Source organism: Telopea speciosissima, chromosome 1, assembly GCF_018873765.1.
Source record: "Telopea speciosissima isolate NSW1024214 ecotype Mountain lineage chromosome 1, Tspe_v1, whole genome shotgun sequence".
In the NCBI taxonomy this organism is placed as follows: domain Eukaryota; kingdom Viridiplantae; phylum Streptophyta; class Magnoliopsida; order Proteales; family Proteaceae; genus Telopea; species Telopea speciosissima.
Window position 1 is genome coordinate 2009473 of NC_057916.1, and position 24310 is coordinate 2033782.

The following is a 24310-nucleotide window of genomic DNA, read 5'->3' on the forward strand; positions in this document are numbered from 1 at the left end:
CACCTTTTCAAAAGTATGTTATCCATGAAAGCCTATTGTAGAAAAATATTTTCCTGAAAGAAGTTGATTAAGTGTTATATATTTCCTTTGCTATGCATGCTTTTTACCTTTTTATTTTGTTTGCAATAAATACCTATTTCTGTCAAAAAAAAAATACTTCAGTGAGATCGCATATTTAGCCTCATTTTTTTTAATGGAGTAAACAAAGGGCTAAAGGGAAGAGATGAGAATAAGAATCTACTCCATTCCTGTCCCTTCTCTTTTGATTAATCTTGTGAATTAATAAGTGTTAATGCATTGAAGGGTTCCTTAAACACTTAATTCGATCGTACAAAGCCAGAAGAACTATTCACTGAAACTCAATTAAGAACCATTTGGAATGTCTCAAGAATTATAGAAAAGCTGCTTTCTTTTGTTAAGTAAAAGATGATGATATCTTTTCCTGACGTGGATGTGCGAAAACCGTACTACCGCACATTGCATTCCATGAAGTTTCTGTAAAAATTAACTTTTAAGGTCATAACACTAACAAGGGCTTCGCTTAGAGTACGGAGAATGTAGGGGGCCGGGCCGGGCCGGGCCTCATATATGTATGCCATCATTTTTTCTGGAACATAACAAAGGCCATTCAATTCTTTCCAAACCCTAATTTATGGAGGGATCGATCCTCTCTCTATATATATAATAATAATAATGATTCTGAATCTATATAGGCTTTAATATTCAACAAGGAATGATGGCCAAGTCACTCTTATTGGATATGTACGTACTGGCCCATATCTTAGCTAAATTCTAATAGCAATAACGATCAAGCAATGGAAATTGTTATCAGAACTGGTCTGCTTTTATATGGTTTCTGATTTGGTGAAAATTGTCCACTTAAAATTGGACAAAACCTGTATCAAATTGATTGATCCAACTGGAAATTGAATGGCCCATTAATTAATTCGTACAAAGCTAGAACTAGATCTTTTTCTGGTTGCATTTATCTATGAATTGAATGTGTGTGGATTTGTATGGACCGGACCAGAGGGATGAAGGGATCTGGTTTGTGGGGTTGGGCCAAGAAGATTGAAGAAGAAAGAATCTTAAAATTTGTGTGTTTAAACATAGTGTCACAAGGTCCTTGTGAGCAGTTTCCATTTTCATTGTGTTTTTTTTTTTTTTCCTTATGTGGCTCATCTATTTTTTAGAATGAAAGGTTTTTATTTCTTGACATCCAAACATGGTCGAGGATGAAGTTTTTTTTGTTTCTCAGATGGAGAAGAGAGAATTTCATCATCACCAATGTTGGGGATGTAACCCTGTGACTGACTGGACTCCTGTATCGACGACATCAAACTTTCACCGTGTCATCAAACAGAATTATAACACTCTAATTAATGAATGATTCCAGTCGAAATAGAAGGAGAGTGTTGTTATGTGACAATCAATGCTCTTCCCACTAAAGTTGGTTTACGCGCTTCCACTATTTGTTTATTAATTTATTTATTTTCGGGACGAAGGTCTTTCTCTTCCTCTTTCTTGGTAACCGGATAAAAGGGATCATAGAGAGACACCAGATCCACACCTGGACTTTGTATACATGGCATAACACACCCCGAAGAGATGTGTTTACGCCAACTGGAACACTTCATGAATAATAAGTGAGAGTGACGTTGAGTAATAGCACAACAACTGGATAGTTAATTACAAAAATTGCCCCTCCAATCCGCCTCGCTCTTCTACTCTTCTCTCTCTCTCCCATATTCTCGTGGTGTGGTGATGCTAAAGATCTTTCTAGCTTCTCCCTCAAGTCTCTAGTCTCCGCTTTTTTCTCTCTTTAATCGGTTATTAGTGTTTGAACCTAACAAGGGACTCGGTCCCTCTGTGTCTCTCTCTTCCCCTCTAGCTTATAAATATTACTGTTCTCCTCTATTTGATCTCTCCATTCAAACCAAACAAACAAACAAACAAAGGGACGACACACAGAGTAAACGTCGATCTTTCTTTGTTTTTTTTTTGGTAATTATCGATCTTTCTTTGTTCGCTCAGTCTCCTTCCTACCCTCTCACCCTTCTTTCTTTTAAATAAACAGTGTCAACTGGTAGTGATCAACACAACACATATAGAGTATGGCTCGTAGTGATGTTGGCGAATTTCTTCATGGGTTGAAACCGGCGATGGTGATGGTAGTGGTTCAGATGGTTTTTGCAGGAGTCAATGTATTCTATAAACTGGCAACCAAGGATGGAATGAACCTCCAAATCTTGATTGCCTATAGATACATGTTCGCTTCCATTTTCTTGGCTCCCCTTGCTTTCTTCCTCGAAAGGTTCTCTCTGCTACAATTTCCCCCCTCTTTTCTGTCCTAGAAATCTTTAAGGCTCTGGTTCTGGTTCATCAGCCGTGAGCGTCTTTATATGTTGTTTGCCCAACAAATATTATAATCCCAACACATTGATCGAGACCTCCATTGTAAAAAGGAAAATAATAAAAAAAAAAAAGGTTCCGACATGTTTTGTTCTCCTGAGAGTTAATAGTAATTTCCTGATCATCATACGAATTCCCAGAACAGAACAGAGCAGAGATTAAAAATTGTTAATTATTTCCATCAAGATTTCTTACATAATTGCTTATGATAGAATGATGATTAATCTCTTCTTCTACATGTTCTTCTTGCTCGCAGAAAAAGCAGACCAAAGTTGACATGGATGATCACCTTCCAAGCATTTCTCTGTGGCTTATTTGGGTAAATTGTTCTTCTAATTAAAACTGGTCCTAAACTTATATTTCATCTCATCTTCCCATCCTCTTCTGCTGCTTTTTTATGTTTAAACTCTGAAACTTTAACCCATTCGGCTGTGGTTTTTCTGATTAGTATTTTGAATCTCTAAGTTTAGGTTTAATATTATTACTTGATGGATTGTTTTTTAACAAACCCTAAACTCTTAAACGAGTATTCAGCCAGTTCATCCGTAAAACTCTCCGTTTTCCTTTCCGCCAACTGTTACGATTCGGTTGGGGGGGGGGGGGGTAGTTGTTTTACGGTTTCCTACAGTCTTGGTGTCACATGTTACACCACTGATGCAATTAATATGACGGGCACCCCCTCCATTTACTACTTATGAGTAAGCTTTACACTGCCTCAGCCTCACACCAGAAAACGTTAACTGCAAAAACTGTACACGTATAAGAGAATCAAAAGATTCCAACACTTCCATTTCGATTGATTTGTTTAATTTCACGTGTCACTTGCTCTTTCGTTTGGTCACGTTGACAGTTGTTTGGGGGGTTCTTCCATAGCGGACCCTGTCGAGACAGATGATACTCAAATTTTTGGGTTCTCCTTTTGTTGATTTTGTTTAGGCTTAGAACACATGTTGGTTTGGTAGGGGAGTGTCTACTTGTATAATAAGTCTCCAACCAAAAAAGGTTTACTTCTATAACTCTATATTTGCCTTAGAAATTTTTTTTTTTATTTCTATGAGTTTAATTATATTTGGAGAAAGTTTTCCTCTATGGTTCATAAATTTATTATGTTCCCAAAATACCTTCTTCTTCTCTCTCTCCTTACTCGCAGCTCCCATTCGACGTGGGTGAAGGAAAACCCGGTCCATTACATTTTGATAAATTTTTTTTTTAATTTTCCTTCATTATATTTCAAGAATTTTTTTAAGATAAAGCCATAAAGGTATAAAAGAGTTTTTATTTTTATTTTTTTTAAAAAAAAAATTCTTTCACAATATATAAATTTTCTTAGTACATGGGTTCTACTTGAGCGGACCTTGTTGGCAAATGATACACTAATTAATGGGATCAACCTACATTGATTTCGTTTAGGTTTGTTTATAAAAACATTCTTAGTACATGTTTGTTTAATAATAATTCTTTGTCTTCCGTTTTGTCGATCAGGGGGACGTTGTCTCAGAACCTATACTTGGCAAGCTTATCGTTAACATCAGTGACATTCGCAGCAGCCATGACAAACCTTATTCCAGCTATAACCTTCATCATAGCTGTGACTATCGGGTAGGTTTTGGGTTTTCCATTTTTTCTAGCTTTGATGAATCCAAATGGAACCCTAGTGAGTGTGTTTAGTAGTAGTAGCAGCTGCTGCTTGGATGTTTTGTAATAAAAATTATGATAAAATAGATCATGACGGTTGATGGGGTTGATTATCCAAAAGGTTAGAGAGGCTAGGGATTCGAACGGTAGCGGGAAAAGCTAAGATGGTGGGGACTGCCATAGGCATAGGAGGGGCGATGGTGCTGACCTTCTACAAAGGGGCAGAAATCAACCTTTGGTCAACCAAAGTTGACCTTACTCGTGAGATTGGGAGAGGAGCCTCCACGTCAGCTTCACACCCAGAGTCTGGTAATCACCTATTGGGAGCATTACTGGCACTTGGTTGTTGTTTCTCTTATGCACTTTGGTTAATTATTCAGGTGTGATTTTATTGCAACTACACTTGTACCACAATACCAAAAAACATATGTTCCACTACCATTGAAAATTAATTTCCAACTTTTTTGGTTTGGTTTTTGTGTCTTTCAATTCAGACTAAGATGAGCCAGAGGTACCCATGCTCCTTATCAAGCACGGCTCTAATGTGTCTGATGGGGGCAATGCAAAGCACCTTTTATGCTCTGTGTGTAGATAGAAAGTGGGAGGAATGGAAGCTTGGATGGAACATCAGGCTTTGGAGTGTGGCTTACGCGGTATGAGATTAGATTCGAGATGGACGATAGAGATATCCATATATATGGGTGGAGTATGTTTGTTTCCTTGCTTTATATTTTGATTAATTGAAGATTTGAAGCTTAACAATGGTTGTGTTGTAGGGAATAATGGCATCAGGACTGATGTTTACGATGGTAGCATGGGGGGTAAGGAAAAGGGGCCCATTATTTGTATCTATTTTCAACCCTCTAATGCTTGTGTTGGTGGCAATCATGGGTTCTTTACTCCTCAACGAGAAGATACATGTTGGAAGGTAAAAAAATATTGGTTATTTGTACGTATACGTAGTAACTTTTTGATGGATAAAATAAAATCACAGTCAGTAATTAATTTCTATCTACAAAATCTTTGCAGCATTGTAGGGGCAGCACTGATAGTGGTTGGGTTATATGCGGTGCTATGGGGGAAGGGGAAGGAGATGAATAGGATGTCTCAGCTCACGCCGTCTAAGAGCTCCAGAGAAGCAGACCAAACCGAGGTGGTTGTCACTATTACCACCACCACCCCTTCTTCTTCTTCTTCTTCACCTGCTCCCAGTGTTACCTCCACCAACAACAACAACAACAACAACAACAACCCTAACGATTAACTTCTCAAATTAATGATGCTTCTTATAATTTGACCCATGGTTACCCAATCTATAACAGAAGCCGAAGAGGAAGAAGTGGTGGTGGTGAGACCTCAAATGTTACATATTTGGACAGAAAGAAAAGGCCAAAAAGATGAAAAAGATGGAGCGATCGATGGTAGTAAATGGTATATCTAAAGTTTAGTCCTTGAATGCGGGCGGTTTATAAGTAAAAGTTAACAACTTTCCTTCTTTGTAAGACAGTAGTTACAGTACTGATGATGTGGAAAGTCCTGGAAGTCTACAACTTTGACAATGTGGATCATTTTTATTTGGGAAGAGCTTGTTTGGAAAATTATAAAAAAGATAAAGGTTTCAATCAATCCCATGACTTTGGTCACAATAGTCCAAGGTCTGTAGGGCTCTTTATCTTGGATTTTAGAAATATTTTAAACAAAAATTTTCATGGACAAATTGGATTAATTTGAAATATTTAGAAAACAAAATGAGTAAACTCGTTTAAATTATAATTCCCCAAAATAAGCACCAACAAAATTTTGTCATCTTGTAAAATTAATTTTAGGACTAGGTCGACAATATAAGGGATCCTTTAAATGGATCATACGATAGAGAAATAAGTTTGCTGGTGTTGGGCATGGGGTTGGTTGTCTCATACCAATATGCTCAAGTTGGATCGTGGTGCGGCTTGCCCTACCTGACTTTGGGTTGGGTTTGTGCCACCCCTCCAGCCCTCCCAATCCCAACAGTACCCACGATACCTTTGCTTCTATTGGTTTCTCTTTCCTAGGAGTGTCAATAGGCCCGGCTGGGTCTGACTTGTCCTAAACCCTAACTCAACCCTAAGAGCCTTAACCTAAAGCCTAACCCGGCCCTTTTAGGGCCAAGCATATCCTCAATATAGCCCGACCCTGGCAAGGTGTTCCCAAGCCCGTCCCGCACCTGATTGATCCTGAATATCTTGGTCCATTGAGTTCTAATACAAACAAAGCCCAATCGCAACCGACTTAACAAAACCCACATTATAAAAAAATGAAATTTTTGATAAAGAGACTGTTTTTAGACTCAAACCAAATACCACTTGGTCACAAAAAAGCAAATTTGACCATTGAACCAAAGCACATTCCCAATATGCTTTATAAATATATATTATATAATATAGGGTCGGGTTGGCCCTGATAGGGTCAATTCCTCAACCCAAGCCCGGCCCGACCTTGCCAGGGCCATGCAAATATCAAACCCAGCTTGACCCTTGCTGATCCTTAGGCCCGGCCCAACCTTGTCCAGGCTCAGGGCGGGTTTGGGAGGGCTCGGGATGGCCGGGTTTTATTGACACCCTAACTCTATCCTTTTGTTTTTTTTTTTTTTTTTTCTCTTTTTTTTTTTTTTTTTTTTTTTTTTGTTTTCTTGAGATCGGGTTGGGCGGTCATAAAGTATCTGGATAGCGGTGGTAATTTCTAGTCCGAACCAATTAAACCATTCAAAACCAAAAAATTCAACCTGAACCAAATCGAATTGAGCTCTTATTATTTTGGTTTTGGTTTTGGTTTTTAGAGTTTATGAAATCGACAGAAACCGGACTGATCAAGCAAAACTGAAACAAACAAAAACAGAAAAAAATATATCAATAAAAAAACCATTGTTTTCGAACTGATAGCAGCCCGAAAAGAACCCGTTAAGTGAATTCCGCCCCCCGCCCCCCCCCCCCCTTCCACCCCCACCAGGAAAAAAGGAATAATAATAGAGAACCTACTTTTGCTTAACGTTTGGTTTTGGTTTGACCTATTACCAACTCGAAGCCTACTTTGGCTTGATGTTTAGTTTCGATTTGACCTTTTACTAGTTCGAAACCAGTTCAGTCCGATTGAAACCGATCAAACGTACATAAATTAAGATTATTTTAAGATATATTTTTTAATTAATATAAGATTAGGATGTGATTTTATTCATGTTCTACCGATTCCTAATTGATAAATTCAAAATCGGACCAATAACTTATCCGTAGATTCAAAATCAGACCAATAACTTATTGGGTCAATCGATTTTGATTTCTAACGGACCGATTCTTGGTTTGATCCAAAATTGACTACCATAATATGACAACTCAACTAGTCCATTTAGAAAACAATGTTAAATATGTTCACTTTCTTTTGTTTCGCTTAATAAATGGACAAAAGTTTCCCGCCAACTGAATAGAAGGATTTTTCCTGATGGTGCTGCTGCTGCTGCTGCTATCCCAAGCAATAAGGAAACTATAAACAGGGGTGGGTTGGGGTACGGGTTTGCAGCAAAAGTTTGTCCCCAACAAATAGCGGCTTAGTGCATTAGATTAAGCAGATAACGTGGGGATTTTTGTCCGTTTTTGTTTTAACTTATTTTTGCCCTTGTCTAAATTCAAATATTTCAAATGGGAAATTAGATGAAAACTAAATTAAGAATTACTTTACCCACTTTATTTAGTTAGTAGGCGGAATAATAGCATAAATTACTTGTAACGTACTGGTTAAGGGTTAAAGATCTGTACCACCTAAGAGCATATGGTAAAGGCCAAACACATCAAATACATAAATAATGTCACGACATAAACCCAAATACAGGTACGGGTACAGTCCTCACGGATGTTGATCAAATGATCTCTAAAGTCATGCGGAATCATTCAAAACAAATCATCATATTTAAATCTCAAACACAAGATATGGGATCTGGATCCTCTATTTCAGTCTGCCCGGTATTGCCGTGCGCCCCACACAAAGCAAGGCGGAAAATACCGCCTTACCCTCGCTCGGGCAAGGTGCTCAGGCAGGGGTTAAGACGGTATTTTTGCCGTCCTACTGTGTCTGGGGCACACACAACAATACGGGCGGGTGAAAGTAGAGCATCTCGATTCCAAGATATTCAAACAATAGCCTTAAATTTCATAAAAATTCATACCGATGGCAATCTAAAGTTTGTCCAAATTAAAAATCTTAAAATCCAAGCTATCATTGTTTACCTCTCAAATTGTTTTTTATTTCATCCATCTAATGAAATAAAATATTGAGTAATGAAATAAATCTTAGAGCCACCATCGAACTCTCCACCCAAAGCCTCCGTCTCTTCTCATGGTTATAGGGAATTGGGTTACATGTGAATTCACTTGAGTGTAATAAAACATATACAAACTATCTCGTTTACCATCTTATAGGAAAAGAGAATCACCTCTTTCTCATGGGAAAATCAAGGGAACAATGGACAATAAATCTTATAGGAGAATCAAAAAAACAATGGGAAAAAAATCAAGGGAACAATGGGTAACAGGTTGGATGCTTACTTACATAAAACACTAGTGATTAATCTCTCTCTCTCTCTCCCTAATAGTTGGCTGGAATTACAACAGAGAAAAGAACAAAAATACTTGGCAGCACTAAGTTTAATCTTCAGTGGTTGCAGCGACTTGCAAGGGCCCCCTTCTCTTGCTTCTTCTTCTTCTTCTTCTTCTTCTTCTCGGTTTGCTGTTCCCCCCATTTTTTTCGTTGTTTACACTCTCTCTCTCTCTATTGTCATATCCCTCTCTCGTCTCTATTATAATTATTATTAGGGCAAGAGATTTCTAGTTGGCAGTGTTTCCTACGCCTTAATTTTTCTCGACGCGTCTGCCTCCCGGGTAGGTACCCAAGCATTCTCACCCATTGGAGAGTGTAGGAAACACCACCAAGTAGAGATCTTTTTCCCTATTATTATTCTGTATTATTCTTTCCCTCTTCGTATCTCTCTCTCTCCCACTCTCCTAATTTATCTCTAATTGCTAATTTAGGTTGACTAACAATCCAACTCTTCACATATGGGTGTTTTATCCCATTCTTGGGCAAATCAGCAATCCCCTCCCCCCCTCACTCTCTCCTATTTTATCTCTAATTGCTAATCAGGTCCAATAATAAAAGAATATAAATAAAATACTTCCATTTTTAATGCTTATAAAACTTAAACCTAGGATCTCTTATAGAATTAACGTTTCAACCACTAGGCTAGATATTCAATTTTTTATTAATTCCCCAAATCAAATTTAAATAAAGCACCAACAGCTGCCGAGAACAGTTGGTGAGCCGTGGTGCGCTTCATGCCCATGCTCACCAGGAGGTCTCGAGTTCGAGTCTCCTAGCTTGTACCTTACCACCTCCCTATTCCCCCACCCTCCCCCCCCCCCCCCCCCCCCAAAAAAAAGTAAAATATATAAAAAAAAAGCTCTCAATTACAAAAAAGAAAACAATTTAAATAAAGCTAATGCACTCTTTAATTCTCAAATTTCATTATGCCATTCAATACTAGGGTACCTCCAGAATTACATTCTACACACAATGACAATACGGAAAAATAATTATTAATTTACGAATTTGTCCCTAAAGTGTAAAATTATGAAAATACCCCTGAGATGTTCTATTAAAATCCATTACCAGCATTAAAAAAAAAAACTAATTTACTAACAAAAGTTAGATTTTTTATTACAAATATCTTATATAAGCATGGACCCACACACAACTCTATAGGTTTTGGTACCTCAAAGAGAGTAAAGCAATGAATCCAAAAATATCTTGCTTCCCTCACAAATAACACATATCAAATGTTGTCATTTCAATCTCCTAAAATATTCTCACCTTCAAATGAGTTTCATTTTTCTATTCTCCTTTGCAAAACAAAAAGGGAAGAGGTTAATTAGGGCCAAAATTCCAATAGGCATGCTTATAGATGGATCAAAATATCTGTGATAATCTCTGTAGAAGGTAGGGTAAAAAAAAATAAAAAAATAAAAAAATTGGTAGATATACCTCTTTAATTTATTTCGCATCCCCCTCCCCCCCCCCCCCCCCTTCCTCTCCCTCACCTAACTTCTTTGGTTGGCTGGTGTGTTTGAGCCCTTGAGCCTTAGATGTCTTTTTGGTCCTTGGTGGGGCTTGGTTGAGCCATTTATCGGTATTTTATTGTAATATTATCTCATATTCCTTGTATTTTTTTTTCATTTGAGTTTTAATAAATTATTTGTTTACCAAAAAAATTAATAAAATAAAATAAAGGTTCAACCATGACAATAAAGAAATGTTCCTGAATAGTACATCTACCCATAAAACAGTCGAATTCAAGGGATTCTTTGCTGATGCAAAATAACAAATACAAATGTTCTATGGTTGGTGATAGTATACTACCATTTTTTTGGATTGAGCTCTTCCCTCACACGGCATGTTGAGTAGCGCACATCATGCGACTGGAAAGGCCTTGATCCACACCCCAGCATGTCGAGATGTGTGCTGACGTGTGGATGGTAGCTCTCTAGTTGCACCGTATCCCACTTCTTCCTCCTCTTATTATTTTGTTGCTGATACAATTTGGGAATCTTCCGTCAAATTATGAGAAGCATCATTTGAGAAGTCAGTTTTAGGTTTGTTGCTGGTAGAGATGCCATCATTAGTAGCAGTGACAACCACCACCTCCATTTGTTCCGCTTTTGCGTTGCTGTTGGACGGCATAAGCTGAGACATCTTCTTCATCTCCTTCCCCTTCCCCCATAGCACCACATACAACCCCATCACTATCAGTATTCCCCCTACAACGCTGCCCCCCCCAAAAAAAAACACAAAAAAAATTGTAAATAAAATTCACATCACTACAGCTAGTCAACCCTCATAAATTACTAATTCTAATTCTCCCAGTCAAAATCACAAGGGCACATACAGGATTACAAGAATAATAATTCATTATTTACCTTCCAACATGTAACTTCTCGTTAAGGAGTAAGGAGCTAAAGATTGTCACCAACAAAAGCGCAAGAGGGTTGAAAACCGCTACGAACACGGGGCCCCTTACCCTTACCCCCCACGCTATCATCGTAAACATCACCCCTGTTGCGAATATTCCCTACAACACCAACCACCACCACCACCACCACCCAGAACCACAACACATCCATTCATCTTGGTTAAGCTTCAAATCTTCAATTATTAAAAAAGAAATAAAAAAATTAATAATTCCAATCACATTCCATCCATCCAAAATATCGTAATATAATACCGTATAAGTTACGGTCCAAAGCCTGATGTTCCATCCAAGCCTCCATTCCTCCCACTTCCTCTCTACGCATAGAGCATAAAAGACACTTTGTATTGAACCCATTATACACATTAGAGCCGTGCTTGAGAAGTAGCATGGGTACCTCTCGTTCATCTTAGCCTGGAAATTAAGACAAATCAAACCCGAAAAAGAAAGGGGAAGAAATTAATTCATTGTTATTAGAGGATATTTTGGGTATTCCACAACTATTAATTAATAAATGGATTGCAATTAGAATGAGACCTGAATAATCAACCAGAATGCATAAGTGAAACAGGTACCAAGAGCCAGTAATGCTCCCAATATGTGATTAGTATACTGTGGGTGTGAACTCCCAAGCCCACGAGTAAGGTCAATCTTTGTTGACCAAATGTTGATTTCCGCTCCTTTGTAGAACGTCAGTAACATTGCTCCTCCTATGCCTATGATAGTCCCCAACATCTTTGCTTTCCCGGCAAAAGTTCGAATGCCCAGCCTCTCAAGTCTTTAATCGATTAATCCAACCCCATCCATCAATATCAACATCAACGTCAACAGTCATATATATATAATCGATCCACGCATCAATATTTTATTGTATTAAGAAACATAAAAAGATGTTAGGGAATCGTACTTCTTCTAATAAATAAACAAAACTTACTTACGATCGAGATTCGGGTTCCAAATTTACAAATTTACGTACCCTAAAGTCACAGCCATGATGTAGGTTATGGCTGGAATAAGGTTTAGCATGGCCGTTGTAAATGTCACGGACGATACTTTTACGCCTGCCAAGTAAAAGTTCTGAGCCATCGTCCCCCTATCGATAATTTAAAAAAAAAAAAAAAAAAAAAGAAATTATATTATTATTATTGAACAAAACATGTATCAGTTGATGAGAAACGAATCGACCCCATGAATTAGTGTATCCATCTGGGTGGGACAACTTTATCAAAATAAAATCTGGGTGGGTCAACTCGAGAAGACCCCACCCATGACCCAACAAGTGTTAACGTGACCAAAAGTAAGGGGAAGTGACAAATCTATAAATGTCACCAACAATTACTTTTACGCTTCACAAAGTAAAAGTTCTGAGACATCATACCCTATCAATAAAAAGAAATAAATAAATTATTAAACAAACATGTATCAATTGATGAGAAACGGACCCCATGATTAGGTGCTATCCATCTGGGTGGGTCAGCTGCAGAAGAGTAGAAGACCCCCCCACCCATGACCCAACAAGTGTTGACGTGACTAAAAGTAAGAGTAAGTGACAAATCTGTAAATGTCACGGACATTATTTTTAATCTTATCGTCCCCTATCAATGAAAAAAGAAGAAAATAAATTATTATTATTATTAAAGAAACATGTATCCATCCAATAAATTGGTGTATCCATTTGGGTGGGTGAGTGACAGAGTGAGCTCGAGAAAACCCCACCCATGGCCCAACAAGTCTTAAAAGAGTAAGTGACAAATCTGTAATGGAAGTAGGTCCAATATAGTGGGATGAAATTTTGCTGCCACCCACCATCTCCCTTCTATACAATTCACAATCAAAGAAACTAAATCTGAAATGATATTTTGGAAAACACTAAAACCTAAGAAAGTATTTGTGAACTCAAAAGGAATATAAATTATTCCATTTCTTTGGCTGTAAGCTTGGGTTCCAAAATGAAGTAAGGGTGTAGTAGTGTAAGCATTCTGACTTTGTTGAAACCTTGTTCCCCGTTAATATATATACTAGGATGGCAAATAATACTAGGGTTTGACATGTGGAATGCATTAACAATATTATCATATGAATCATCATAGCCTATCCAATGACTAGGATAATTGATTCTTTCCTATCCATACCATATTGATAGGAGTTAATTAGGGAATAATTGAGGATGATTGAACCATATAATCTTTGTATATATTGATATATTACTATCAATGGAAATATACCAATTTTTTTTGGTAAACTATTTCTAGTGCTATACACTTCACAAATGGGTCACCCTATTGCATCTCTGGTGTAACACTTGCACTCTAACACTACTTGAGTGCAATATATAGTGTTGGAATCATCTCTTGCTCACCACAGCTGTATTCGTTTAAGATTTTTTTTTTCCTTTTTTGATAAAACTCAACTCGTTTAAAAGTTTTAAGGGTATGTTAATTAGTAGTAGAAAGAAACAAGCAAAATTGACTAACCCAAATAAGCCGCTAAGAAATGCTTGGAAGGTGACCATCCACGTCAACTTTGGTCTTTTATTTCTGCAAGCAATAACATGTTAGAAGAAAAGACTACTATAGGCAAGTGAAAAATCTCAGAAGATTTCAACAAAAAAAAAAAGAAAGTAAAATATCAGAGGAAACAAAAGTAACTTAGAATTCTATCTTTGTTTCGAGCATAATTAGTAAAAAAAAAGAACGATAAAAATTGGAGTCTTACGATAGGGGTTTTAAATGATAAAAAATTATAAATGGATGGTCAAATAAAATAATCACAAAAAATAGAAAATGGTAAAAAAACAGAAAACAAATTGAACGGGTTTTAAATGTTTATACAAAAAATGGGAACCACAAACCGGCAATATTCTCATACAAATTGAAGAATTTATATTTAAAATACATGTTTCTAATTTTGATGTACGTGCATTGATATCATGAGCAATGTAGTCTTTTGAATCATTTTTACGTCAGTAAAAAAATCAAGTTGATTGGAGTTCCGAAGAGAAAAATATGATCAGTTCATTAAGTCTTCAACAAGTCTAACATCTTTTAGAAAAACAAAACAAAAATATATTTTAAACGCGTTTAGAATGAGAACGTTGTCCATTTACGAGTAAAACAAAAAACAAAACTTGATTAAAATGATAAAAAGCATATACGTTTAAAAACTCTGTTGTAAACGCGTTTTTACTAATAAAGGTTGTGGCATAAAAATCGTATCAATAAATTACTAGTCTCGATTTTTTTCATTTTGCCTCTCCCTCATAAAAGGGTAGCCATGCAGGAGAACAAAACAAGACTTTTGCAAGGCTGGGTGGGTTGGTGGCGCTGCGTCAAGTGATAGAAAGGATGACATAACCGTCTCACTCCATGAAAAGAATATTCTCGCACGCTCCCTTAATTATGATGTCCCATTTGGCCAGGTACCATCATTAACGTCATAGTTGATCTAAGTGAGTGAATGAGACAGTGATCCAACTCTCCATTTATTTATTTCTATTTTTCAACCGCGGAGGAGACTGGAGAGGTCATAATCTGTTAGGATTAAAATAATGGAAGAGCTTCAAATAAAATAATAATAATGAACCTTTCGACGAAGAAAGCAATAGGAACCAAGAAAATGGTAGCGAAGATGTATCTGTAAGACACCATGATACGGCTGTTCATCCCATCCTTGATTGCCAATTTATAGAATACATTCATCCCCGCAAAGATGACCTGAGACACCACCATAATCATCGCCGGTTTCAACTCTTGTAGAAAGCTGCCGAGATCACCAGCCATATTTGTATGTATGTATATATATATAGAGAGAGGGAGATAGAGAAAAAGAAAGACAGAAAGAGAAAAAAGAAAAAGAAAAAGAAATTAAGAAATTAAGAAATTAATTTCTTAATTTAAGCAGAGGGAAGGATGATAAGAGCATAGGAAGGAGGGTGAGCTAAAACAAGCATGAAGTGGACATTTACTCACACTTTGTTTTGGGTGTCGATCGATCTGAACGGAGATATATCGATGAACTACATACATACAGCTAGAAGCATATATGCAACTGATATTTATAACCTATAGCCAAGAGAGAGAGAGAGAGAGAGAGTCGCAACGTCACCACTTACGTCTCATTCATGCAAGTGTGACGTTGGAATAGACACGTGCGTGGGTCTCTTCAGGGTCCCTTTTGAAAAGTACATGGTCCATATGGTAGTAGTAGTAATGGTAAATTATTCTTTAATTTAATTCCCTTTCTATATTTTTAGAAGCTTATTTTGAAGTAAATCTACACAAAACCACCCTGGCGGATCACTAACAGTTTGCAAAGACCTCAGTCCCCTTCTTGGGATCAATTCTATATTTTATTTCTTTTTTTTTAAGGGATTTCATATTTATTTACTTTTTTCTTTTAGGGAATTCATGTGCTGTGGATCACATCCACGTATTGAACACCTTCTTTAGTTATTTAATTATTTTTTCTCTTCTGTTTTATGATTTAATTTATAATTAATATTAACTGTAGGATTTAATAGGCTTAGAGATTAGAATTTGATTTTATTTTGTTTTCTTATAAATGTAAGAGCTATGCTCACTGGGATTGTGAATAATTGATTAATGAAATATTATTTCGTTGAGTGTTTTGGAACCTTATAGCTTTCTACCCCTTAACTCTGGAAAGTTACGTTGCATCCTTGAAAAATTGCAATTTTCCTGTGTCCTTGAAGAGTAACATTAATCCCATTGCGATTTTTTTCTTTTTATGTTTGCACGTTTCACTCTCCCGGTCTGATTAATGAATTATTGATCTGTTGAGTAGTTTGAACCTTGAAATGTTCTACTCTTTAACCCTGAAAAATTACTTTGCACCATTATAGAGTTGCAAATTTTCCCGTGTTGTATTCTTGTGTTCATGTTCTCCTTGACTCTCTTGATCCGTATCTTTTAACGAGGTTGCATTATTTTGTATCAAAGCTTTGGAGGAAAGCGAGAAGTTGTGATGACACCCAGGCAGAGAGGTGATCGTACAGCTCCCGTGGAGGACATCAACACATGAGATGAAGTTCATGTAACAACGTACGAATGATGTTGCAGACGAACAAATCATTGTTCAGGTTGATTTGTGTAAACCCCCAATTTTCGACGAATACCAAGATGAGTATTGTGACGAGTATGGCGGTTTCAAAAGTCCTAAACCATATTACGTTTCGAAAGCACGACAAGATTTCTACCTGCATCACAATGAGGTCACAACCCATGTTCCCCTTTTGTTTCAATGGTTCTATATTGCCAGTACGTATGACGATACGTATTTGGACTTTATTGCTTTCACAACTCTACTTCAATTTAGAGGTATGAGCATCATTACCAAGCCGTATTTGAATGCGTCATCTATTCGAGCCATGAACACATCAATTGCTATCGTCATCAAATCTGAAGTTGTGCTGCAAATTATGTTATATTTAATTAGAGATATCACCAATGACATTATTTGGTTTCCATTCGACCCCGGTCGATGGCGAGCATCATTGATCTAACTAAGAGTTCGAGGACAAACTCTTTTCAACTTGGAGGGAATGATTCAGGCCCACTTTAGCAAGGCCTATCAACATCCATCTCTTTCGTGCATGCTACCTCATCAATAAATTTTCCAGTGTGAACACAATCAGCCGTAAGGAGGATTTTGCTATTTATCTTGTTATTTTTGGATCGTGATCCTCTACGGCATGCTGCCTGTAGCAGCCTGAGCGGCTCACAAGTAAGGCGAGGTGCAATGATCGCCTTACCCCAGCTCGGACAGGGGTAAGGCGGTCATTGTGCCTCACCTTATTTGTGCGCCGCTCAGGCTGCTCCGTAGAAGATCTGGATTGGTTATTTTTTGGAAGCTATTGTTGAGCACAATGGATTGCAAGCCGCCCCATTATTGTAGGAAAGATAGAGTTGCCGGTTGGGGAGGAATTGTAGTAAACGTGAATTATTCCTTGCTTTATTTTCTTTTCTATATTTTAGGAAGTTTATTTTGAAGAAAATCCGCACAAAATCGCTATCACTCACGGTGAATTATTCCTTGTTTTATTTTCCTTTCTATATTTTAGGAAGCTTATTTTGAAGAAATCTACCAATTTGGATCCTCTACTGCCGAGAAGCCCGGTAGGAGCGTGCTGCCTAGACACGGTGTTGCACGCAATATCCGCCTTACTCCTGCCCAAATGCCTTGCCCGAGTGGGGGTAAGGCAGTCATTGCGTGCAGCACTGTGTCTAGACAGCACGGTCCTACCGGACAGCTTGACAGTAGAGGATCCGGATAAAATCACTAAGGCTATCACTCACGTTTGCAAGTTTTCTCCTCTCCTATTCTTAAGGAATGAGGTCAACATTGAAACACATTCAAGAAAAACACCTGGTATAAGCGATTTATGAAGACCTCAGTCCTATTTGGACCATTTTGAAGAGAAAGAGAGACGGTTTTGACTTTTGAGTCTCCTCCTTGGGATGAATTTTATATTTATTTTTTTGTTAGGGATTTTATGTACCTTGGACCTTATCCACGAATTGGGTATCTTGGCTAATTATTTATTTATTTTCTCTCTTCTTTTTGTGATTTAATTTACAATTAATCTTAGTCGTAGGATTTAATAGGCTTAGAGATTAGAATTAGGTTTTATAATGTTAGAGTCCTGCTCCATTGAGTATTTTGGAACCCTGTAACCTTAAAAAGTTGTGTCACATCCTTGAAGAGTTGAAATCTTCCCGTATCCTTGAAGAGTCACGTTAACACTATTATGATTTCTTTCTTCTTGTATTCGTGTGTTTGACTTTCTCGATCCGTAGTTTCCAATCAAATTGCATTATATAGTCCTCTCTCTCTCTAGAATTAAAATCCTCTGTAGTACTGACAAGATGACGGTGCACATCCGACAACACAGTAAAGACTATGTGTGCCATGTGTGCCACCTGGCCTCTGTTGTGCCTAGAATTAGACCCATTTTAATAGGAGACGTCACCGATAGGACTCATAATTCTGTTTTTTACTTGGAAAAAAAAAACCCACAATGCGGGTATGACCATCCCATATCTCTTTACATCTCATCCTTTCTTTCTTCCTTAAACACCCTAGAAAAGGGTGTGTCACATGGGCTTTGTTGTGTCATGAATTAGACCCACTTTAGTAGGAGACGCCATCGATAAGAAATTTTTTTTCCTTACTTGGAAAAATAAACCCACAATGCCTGTGTGATTATCCCATGTCTCCTTACACAGTTACATCTTACCTTTTCTTTCTTCCTTAAACACCCTAGAAAGGGGGAAAAAACAAAGCAAAAAACACCCACAATGCCGGTATGACTATCCCATGTCTCCGGATTTTTTTCCTCTAAGGTTTCTCACCCATGTCTCCTCACATCTGTCCCCGTAGGATCCACACTTTCTTTCTTCCTTACACACCCTAAAAAGGGGTGAAAAAAAAAACCCACAATGCCGGTATGACTATCCCATGTCTCCTCACATCTCACCCCGTAGGCTCCACACTTTCTTTCTTCCTTAAACACCCTTTTTTGATGATTGATCGATATTCAATCCTTATTGATGGGAAATTGTATTTCACACACACACACACACACACACTCTCTCTCTCTCTCTCTCTCTCTCTCTCTCTCTCTATATGTAATTAATACCAATGGCCAAGGTCTCCTTACTGGATTTGGCTCCTTTCTAACCATGGCGGGAGCTGGACCGTCTAGCATCCCCCTAGATCTCTCCACCTGGTCTTCGTAGCATCCAACGGTTTTAATTAATAAACTCTATTTTAATTCATCTTGTTCTCATCTTTCTCTCTCACCCGATTAAATTGACAAACTCGACCCAATGTGTTTTCAAAATCCAGTTTTTTCTCTCACTCACGCTCTCATTAGATAAAACCATTACCCTCTTTCTCTTCCCCTTCTCTCATTTTCATTATGAACCCTAAATTTCAAAATCCAGCTTCTTCTCACTCACCCTTGTTCTTGAATGAGAGAGGAAAATGGGAATAAGATGGATCAAAATAGAGTTTATTAATTAAGGCCGTTGGATGCTACTAAGGCCAGGTAGTGAGCTCTCAGGGGAATGTTGGACGGTCAAGCTCCTGCCACGGCTGGATAGGAGTCAAATCCCTCCTTACTTGACCCCTCAAACGGCCAAAGCATTGGCTGTGTACATGCACCATCGTGCATAGAAATCAGACTTATTTTTTCTCTTATTCTCTAGTTAGTTCCACACATACACTGATACACATACAGTAGAAAAATGATCCGGTTTTAATGTTATAGATTCTCTTCCCAATTCGATTTTTATTTGCACTGCAAAACCGCGGTTCTAAATCGAATAAGAAATCGAAAAAATCGAATAAAAACCGATACCTCTTACTCGAATACTAATCCATGCATCAATTGGATTAATTAAAAATATATTAATTAATTTAATAAACATAATTATTACATCATACTTTGTTTAAGTATGAATTTAAAATTATGGATGATGTAAAAATGGATTAACAGAATCCTACTTTTTTAGTAGAAGAAATAGTTTGTTTATCATGTGAGACGGTAGAAAAAAAAGATGGAAAAACAAAAGATAGGAAAAGAAAAGGACGGGTGAAAATGGGAAGTAAATTTTTTTTTTTTTAATCATATAGGCATGGGAAATATGATGAGTGAGGGAGACTAGGAGAGAATGGAGAAACACGGGAATATGAAAGCCTTGAAAACCAAGGTTATCTTCATTACTATTTCCCAAAATCACACTACACAAACCGCATGTAAACTGATTATGAATCAAATAACAAAAACTGAATAGAAACAGATAAAATTGGATCGTATGCAAAACAATTCTGATTTTGGCTAATTCCTATCCGGTTTGATTTTGATTTGACCATATCAAAATATAAATCGCACCGCAACCGAACTGAATAATCAAAACCGCACCGTTTGGCACCCTTACCCCAGATGGCCTAGAATAGGTGCAACCTGAGAAGATCTAGTTCTGATTTTGTCCGAATTAAGTATTTAATGGGAAAGTCTTTACCAAATCCAGGGTTGAAAATTAATGGTAGCCGGCGGCCGGTTCTAACAATTCCCAGATTGATCATGATCGATCATCAGTTTAATTAGTTCAGATTTTATACAGATAAGTAGCCAATTTATTTTCACCAAACCAAAAACCATATAAAGAAGACCAGTTATGATTACAATACTGACGGCTTGATCTTTACTAGTAATATAATAATTTAACCAATCACAATGACTCGCCATCATTTCTTGTTGAAAGATTAGAGTCCCTATAGTAATTAAGTACCCAAAAAACATTATTATTATTATTATTATTAGCATCCATAAATTAGGGTTTGGTTGGGATGATAGATCATTGGCTCTCTCGTACCCAGCCTTGACCCAACAAATTTGTATTAGTTTTGTATTAAGCTTTCAGCAGTCCATTCAATGCATAAATTAAGAGTGAAAAAGATTAATTAAAAGAAAAGGGAGGAATGGATTGGAGTAGTTTCTATTTTGACCTTTGTTTACTCAATCAAATCAAACCATTGTTGAATTTGGATCCCATTGCTTAATCCAAATCGATATATATAAACTATGCCCAATTGCCCAAATGAGAAGAACCTTTTTGAGTTCCAATACATCCATATATCATTTAAACCTTAATAATAAATCGGTTTAATCTTTGTTGGGTCTGTATGTAAGTAGTAAATATGCACCAAGAATGTTGATAGAAAACGTTTAAAATACAATATTGCATTTTTTTTTTTTTTTGTAATTAAGGGAAAATGGACTGCCCATGATACCCCCGAGTGGAAAGTCAAGTTCCTCTACACGTACAATCACCTACACTTACATACATGTTTGATAACAACACCTGTGACCTGTCCCACTTCCTACCATTTAAATGATGAAGAAGGGTATATATGGAAGCAAAATGGACATGTGTTTTCACCTAACATGTGCATGCAGGTGAATGTACATGTAGAGAATCCATTCTCAGAGTGGAAAGGAGCAGCAATGGAGTTGAGATCCTCTGTCGGTATGTTCACCTGCAAGTAGACCTGTAAACGGATTGGATTCGGCTCGGATACGGATCGGATGTAATCTGATTTGGATATTTCTTGGTCGAATTCGGATACCTCTAAACGGATTCGAATGCGGATTGAATTCGGATTTTCGACCATCCGTTTACACCTCTGCCTTGTGTAACCCGAACCTTCCTCTCCCTAGTGGATACAATTCACTCTCAATCCATAGTTTTAAATCATGATTCTCTTTTCCTCATATTCTAGAACCTGTTGAAGCTTCAAAAACCCTCAAGATCATTATTTACTTAAATTTTTATAATTAAGTATTCAGATTCGGATTTTTATCAGAGTATTCGGATTTTTTTTCGGATATCTCTAAACGGATACGGATGCAGATCGAATTCAGATTTTCGATTATCCATTTACAATCCTACCTACAAGTACACTTTTAGGTGCCAATACTTGTCCTTTTTTGCTTGCATAAATACCCTCCTTCACCCTTAAAACAACAATAAATAGGACAAGTGTTGGAATCTATAGTGGACATGCAAAGGATCTCAACTCACAACTAGCTTTTGGTTTCTCTAATAGAAGGAAGAGGAGAGAGTCAGTGACAGATTTTCCTACTAGTTCAGTAGTTCAATTCTTTTACATATACGTACAGTACGTGTGAAAGGCAATCACAAATCCCATTTTTATCATTTACAAAAAGGAGGAGGAGTATTTATGAAAACAAAAGAGTCATGTGTGTGGATTCCTCTCAATTGTATGTTCATCAACACATGCTTTCAGATGATCTATTCTCGTTTCCTACTTTGTTGGCTTTGTGCGGAAACTTTTAACCATTTTTTTTTTTTTGGTTAAGAAACTTTTCATTTTTTTACTACTTTTATGAACAAACTTTTCACTATTTGTAAACCACCACCGCTAATAAACACTTTTTGAGGGATGCTCAAACCCATTAATAGATAGATAGCATAGATCCAGAAAATTGGGAAGGAAACAGCCGGATCAAATTAACATCCATATATAAATTAATCCAAGTGAGTAGTACTTTGAACAATTTGGACGTGATTTAATTTAACCCTTATTTTAATTCATTTTAGTAATTTCTTACATTTGTTCTTCATGCATGGCTCACTTTGGAAAAGTACTTAATTGGCGTGTCAAAGACACAAAGTAGACAATGAGATTTTGTTTTCTTCTCCCCTTAATTTAAGATTAAGTTTGGAGCACTTAAGGTGTTGTTCGGTGGTCAATTCTTTGTTGCTTGAAGAAAGCTTAATAGGACTGCTACACTTCTATAAATAAATAGATCTTTAAAATGGGGAAATTGTCTGTTGCAGCTTAAACTTTGAATGGTACGTGTATTAATGCTTCCTGCAGAGATTTGCTTACCAATTTTTGTAAAATTTATCACAAAATGCATGAATACAGGCACCTTGTCCACATACACATGATTAGAAAGTTTGCTAATTAAGGAGTAAAATCTTAATTTTTTTCTTCATTAGTTATTAGTTTAGGTACCAAACTAAAGTACATAAGCAGGGATTGTGTGTTTAGTGAATTTTCAAGATGAATAAGAAAAACACAGGTTTTCCAGAAAAAACTGCATGAGTATAGATCGAGTGTAACCTAATCATCATGGCCGGTTTTTGGGTATAAAAATCCTCTACAATATCAGCGGGGCAGCAGTGCACATCCGACGGTAGAGCAAAGACCATGTGTGCAATGTGTGCCATGTGTGCCACCTGGCCTCTGCTGTACCATCGGATGTGCACTGCCACCCCTCCAATATTATAGAGGATCCTGGGTTTTTGGATTGTTGTGGCAATTGCAATGTCGATTCATATTGTCGTATCTATTAATGAAGTTGGGTTTGAAAGTGTTTTTTTAAATATATATATGATGTTGTCGAATCTAGGTATTCCTTTTTTGGTAAAAGAGTATCTAGGTATTCATGCAATAGGATACGTAGATCCGAATTTTTTTTTCCCGGTTCCCTTTCAATGATGTTCTTGAAGGATTTAAAGTTAATATAACTTTGTCTTTTTACATGTCATTTATTCTCATCCTTTTATCATGTAGTACCTGACTTTTTATGCAGCTAGTATACCTTTAAATTAATATTCCCTCTGGTTGACAATTAGATAACAATCTAAAGCTAGTATCGAACACGAACGGGATCATAGTCAGACTCCATCCATTTCATTGGGTTGGAATCAATTGAAATTGGCCAGAAACGACCTAAACCCTTGAAATTAGAATACAAAAAAAAAAAAAAAAAAAAGAAGCAAAGATTTTCCTAGATTCGTGTATGTTTTTTATTTTTTATTTTTTTGGTTGGAGTTTTTTATTCAAAAAGCACTTGTAGATTTTCCTATTAGAGGTAAGTTTCATGGATTTATGCTATTTTACTTACTAAAAGAAAAGAAAATTCTTGTTTTTTGAAGATTGTATTCATGAAAAATAATATCTTGCATACAATACGGTTGCCAATACAAAAGAAAAAATTTTGGTTGGTTGATTTATTATGTTTTTTTGGGGTGTATTTTCAACTCTCGACAACAATCCACTGTTTTAATATAAAAAACTACGATCCGAATATCTGACCCGATTGAACTAAAAAAAAACTTTTTTTATTTATTTTGGGTAGAAAGAGACTGTTTTATTTAATCATCATTTAGAAAACATGGAAGGAGTATTAACAAACTTCGCAATCCATGGAATGGAAATGGGCCATACTGTCGTACAAGTAACCGATACAGCCCTCCTTGCTAGGGAGTCAATAAAGCTATTTTCCTCCCTCGAAACATAAGAAAAAATACAAGAAATTAGAGAAGATGATAAAAACAATATATCATCCTGAATCCGCTTAACCTTCATGCATTAATATGATACCTCCACCTTGCTGAAGATAATTGATAATATCTCTATGATTAGTCATTACCAAAAGAGTATCACAACCATTAGAAGAAGCCTACACCATCGCTGTCCGTATAGCCAAAGCCTCCTCAACCATAATATTGTTAAAACACCGTCGGAATGGAGACAGCAAGTAAAGGATCACCAGTAAACCCCCTTTTTTCTCATTTTTTTTTTAAAAAAAAAACCTAACTGGAATCACAATTAATCCTGATTAGATCCCGTGAAACACTATCCTCATTGACATCTTAT

At 36.9% G+C, this 24310-nt stretch overlaps 1 protein-coding gene across 1 annotated transcript in view; it reads left to right on the forward strand.

Annotated features, from left to right (window-relative positions):
• The first annotated feature begins 2114 nt into the window (after window positions 1-2114).
• Window positions 2115-24310, forward strand: part of LOC122641949 (WAT1-related protein At1g68170-like) — a 51575-nt gene continuing 29379 nt past the window's right edge. The window contains exons 1-4 of the mRNA XM_043835304.1: window positions 2115-2314; window positions 2669-2731; window positions 3895-4011; window positions 4169-4427. Coding sequence (XP_043691239.1) covers window positions 2115-2314; window positions 2669-2731; window positions 3895-4011; window positions 4169-4427 — 639 coding nt within the window. The remainder of the gene's footprint in view (window positions 2315-2668; window positions 2732-3894; window positions 4012-4168; window positions 4428-24310) is intronic.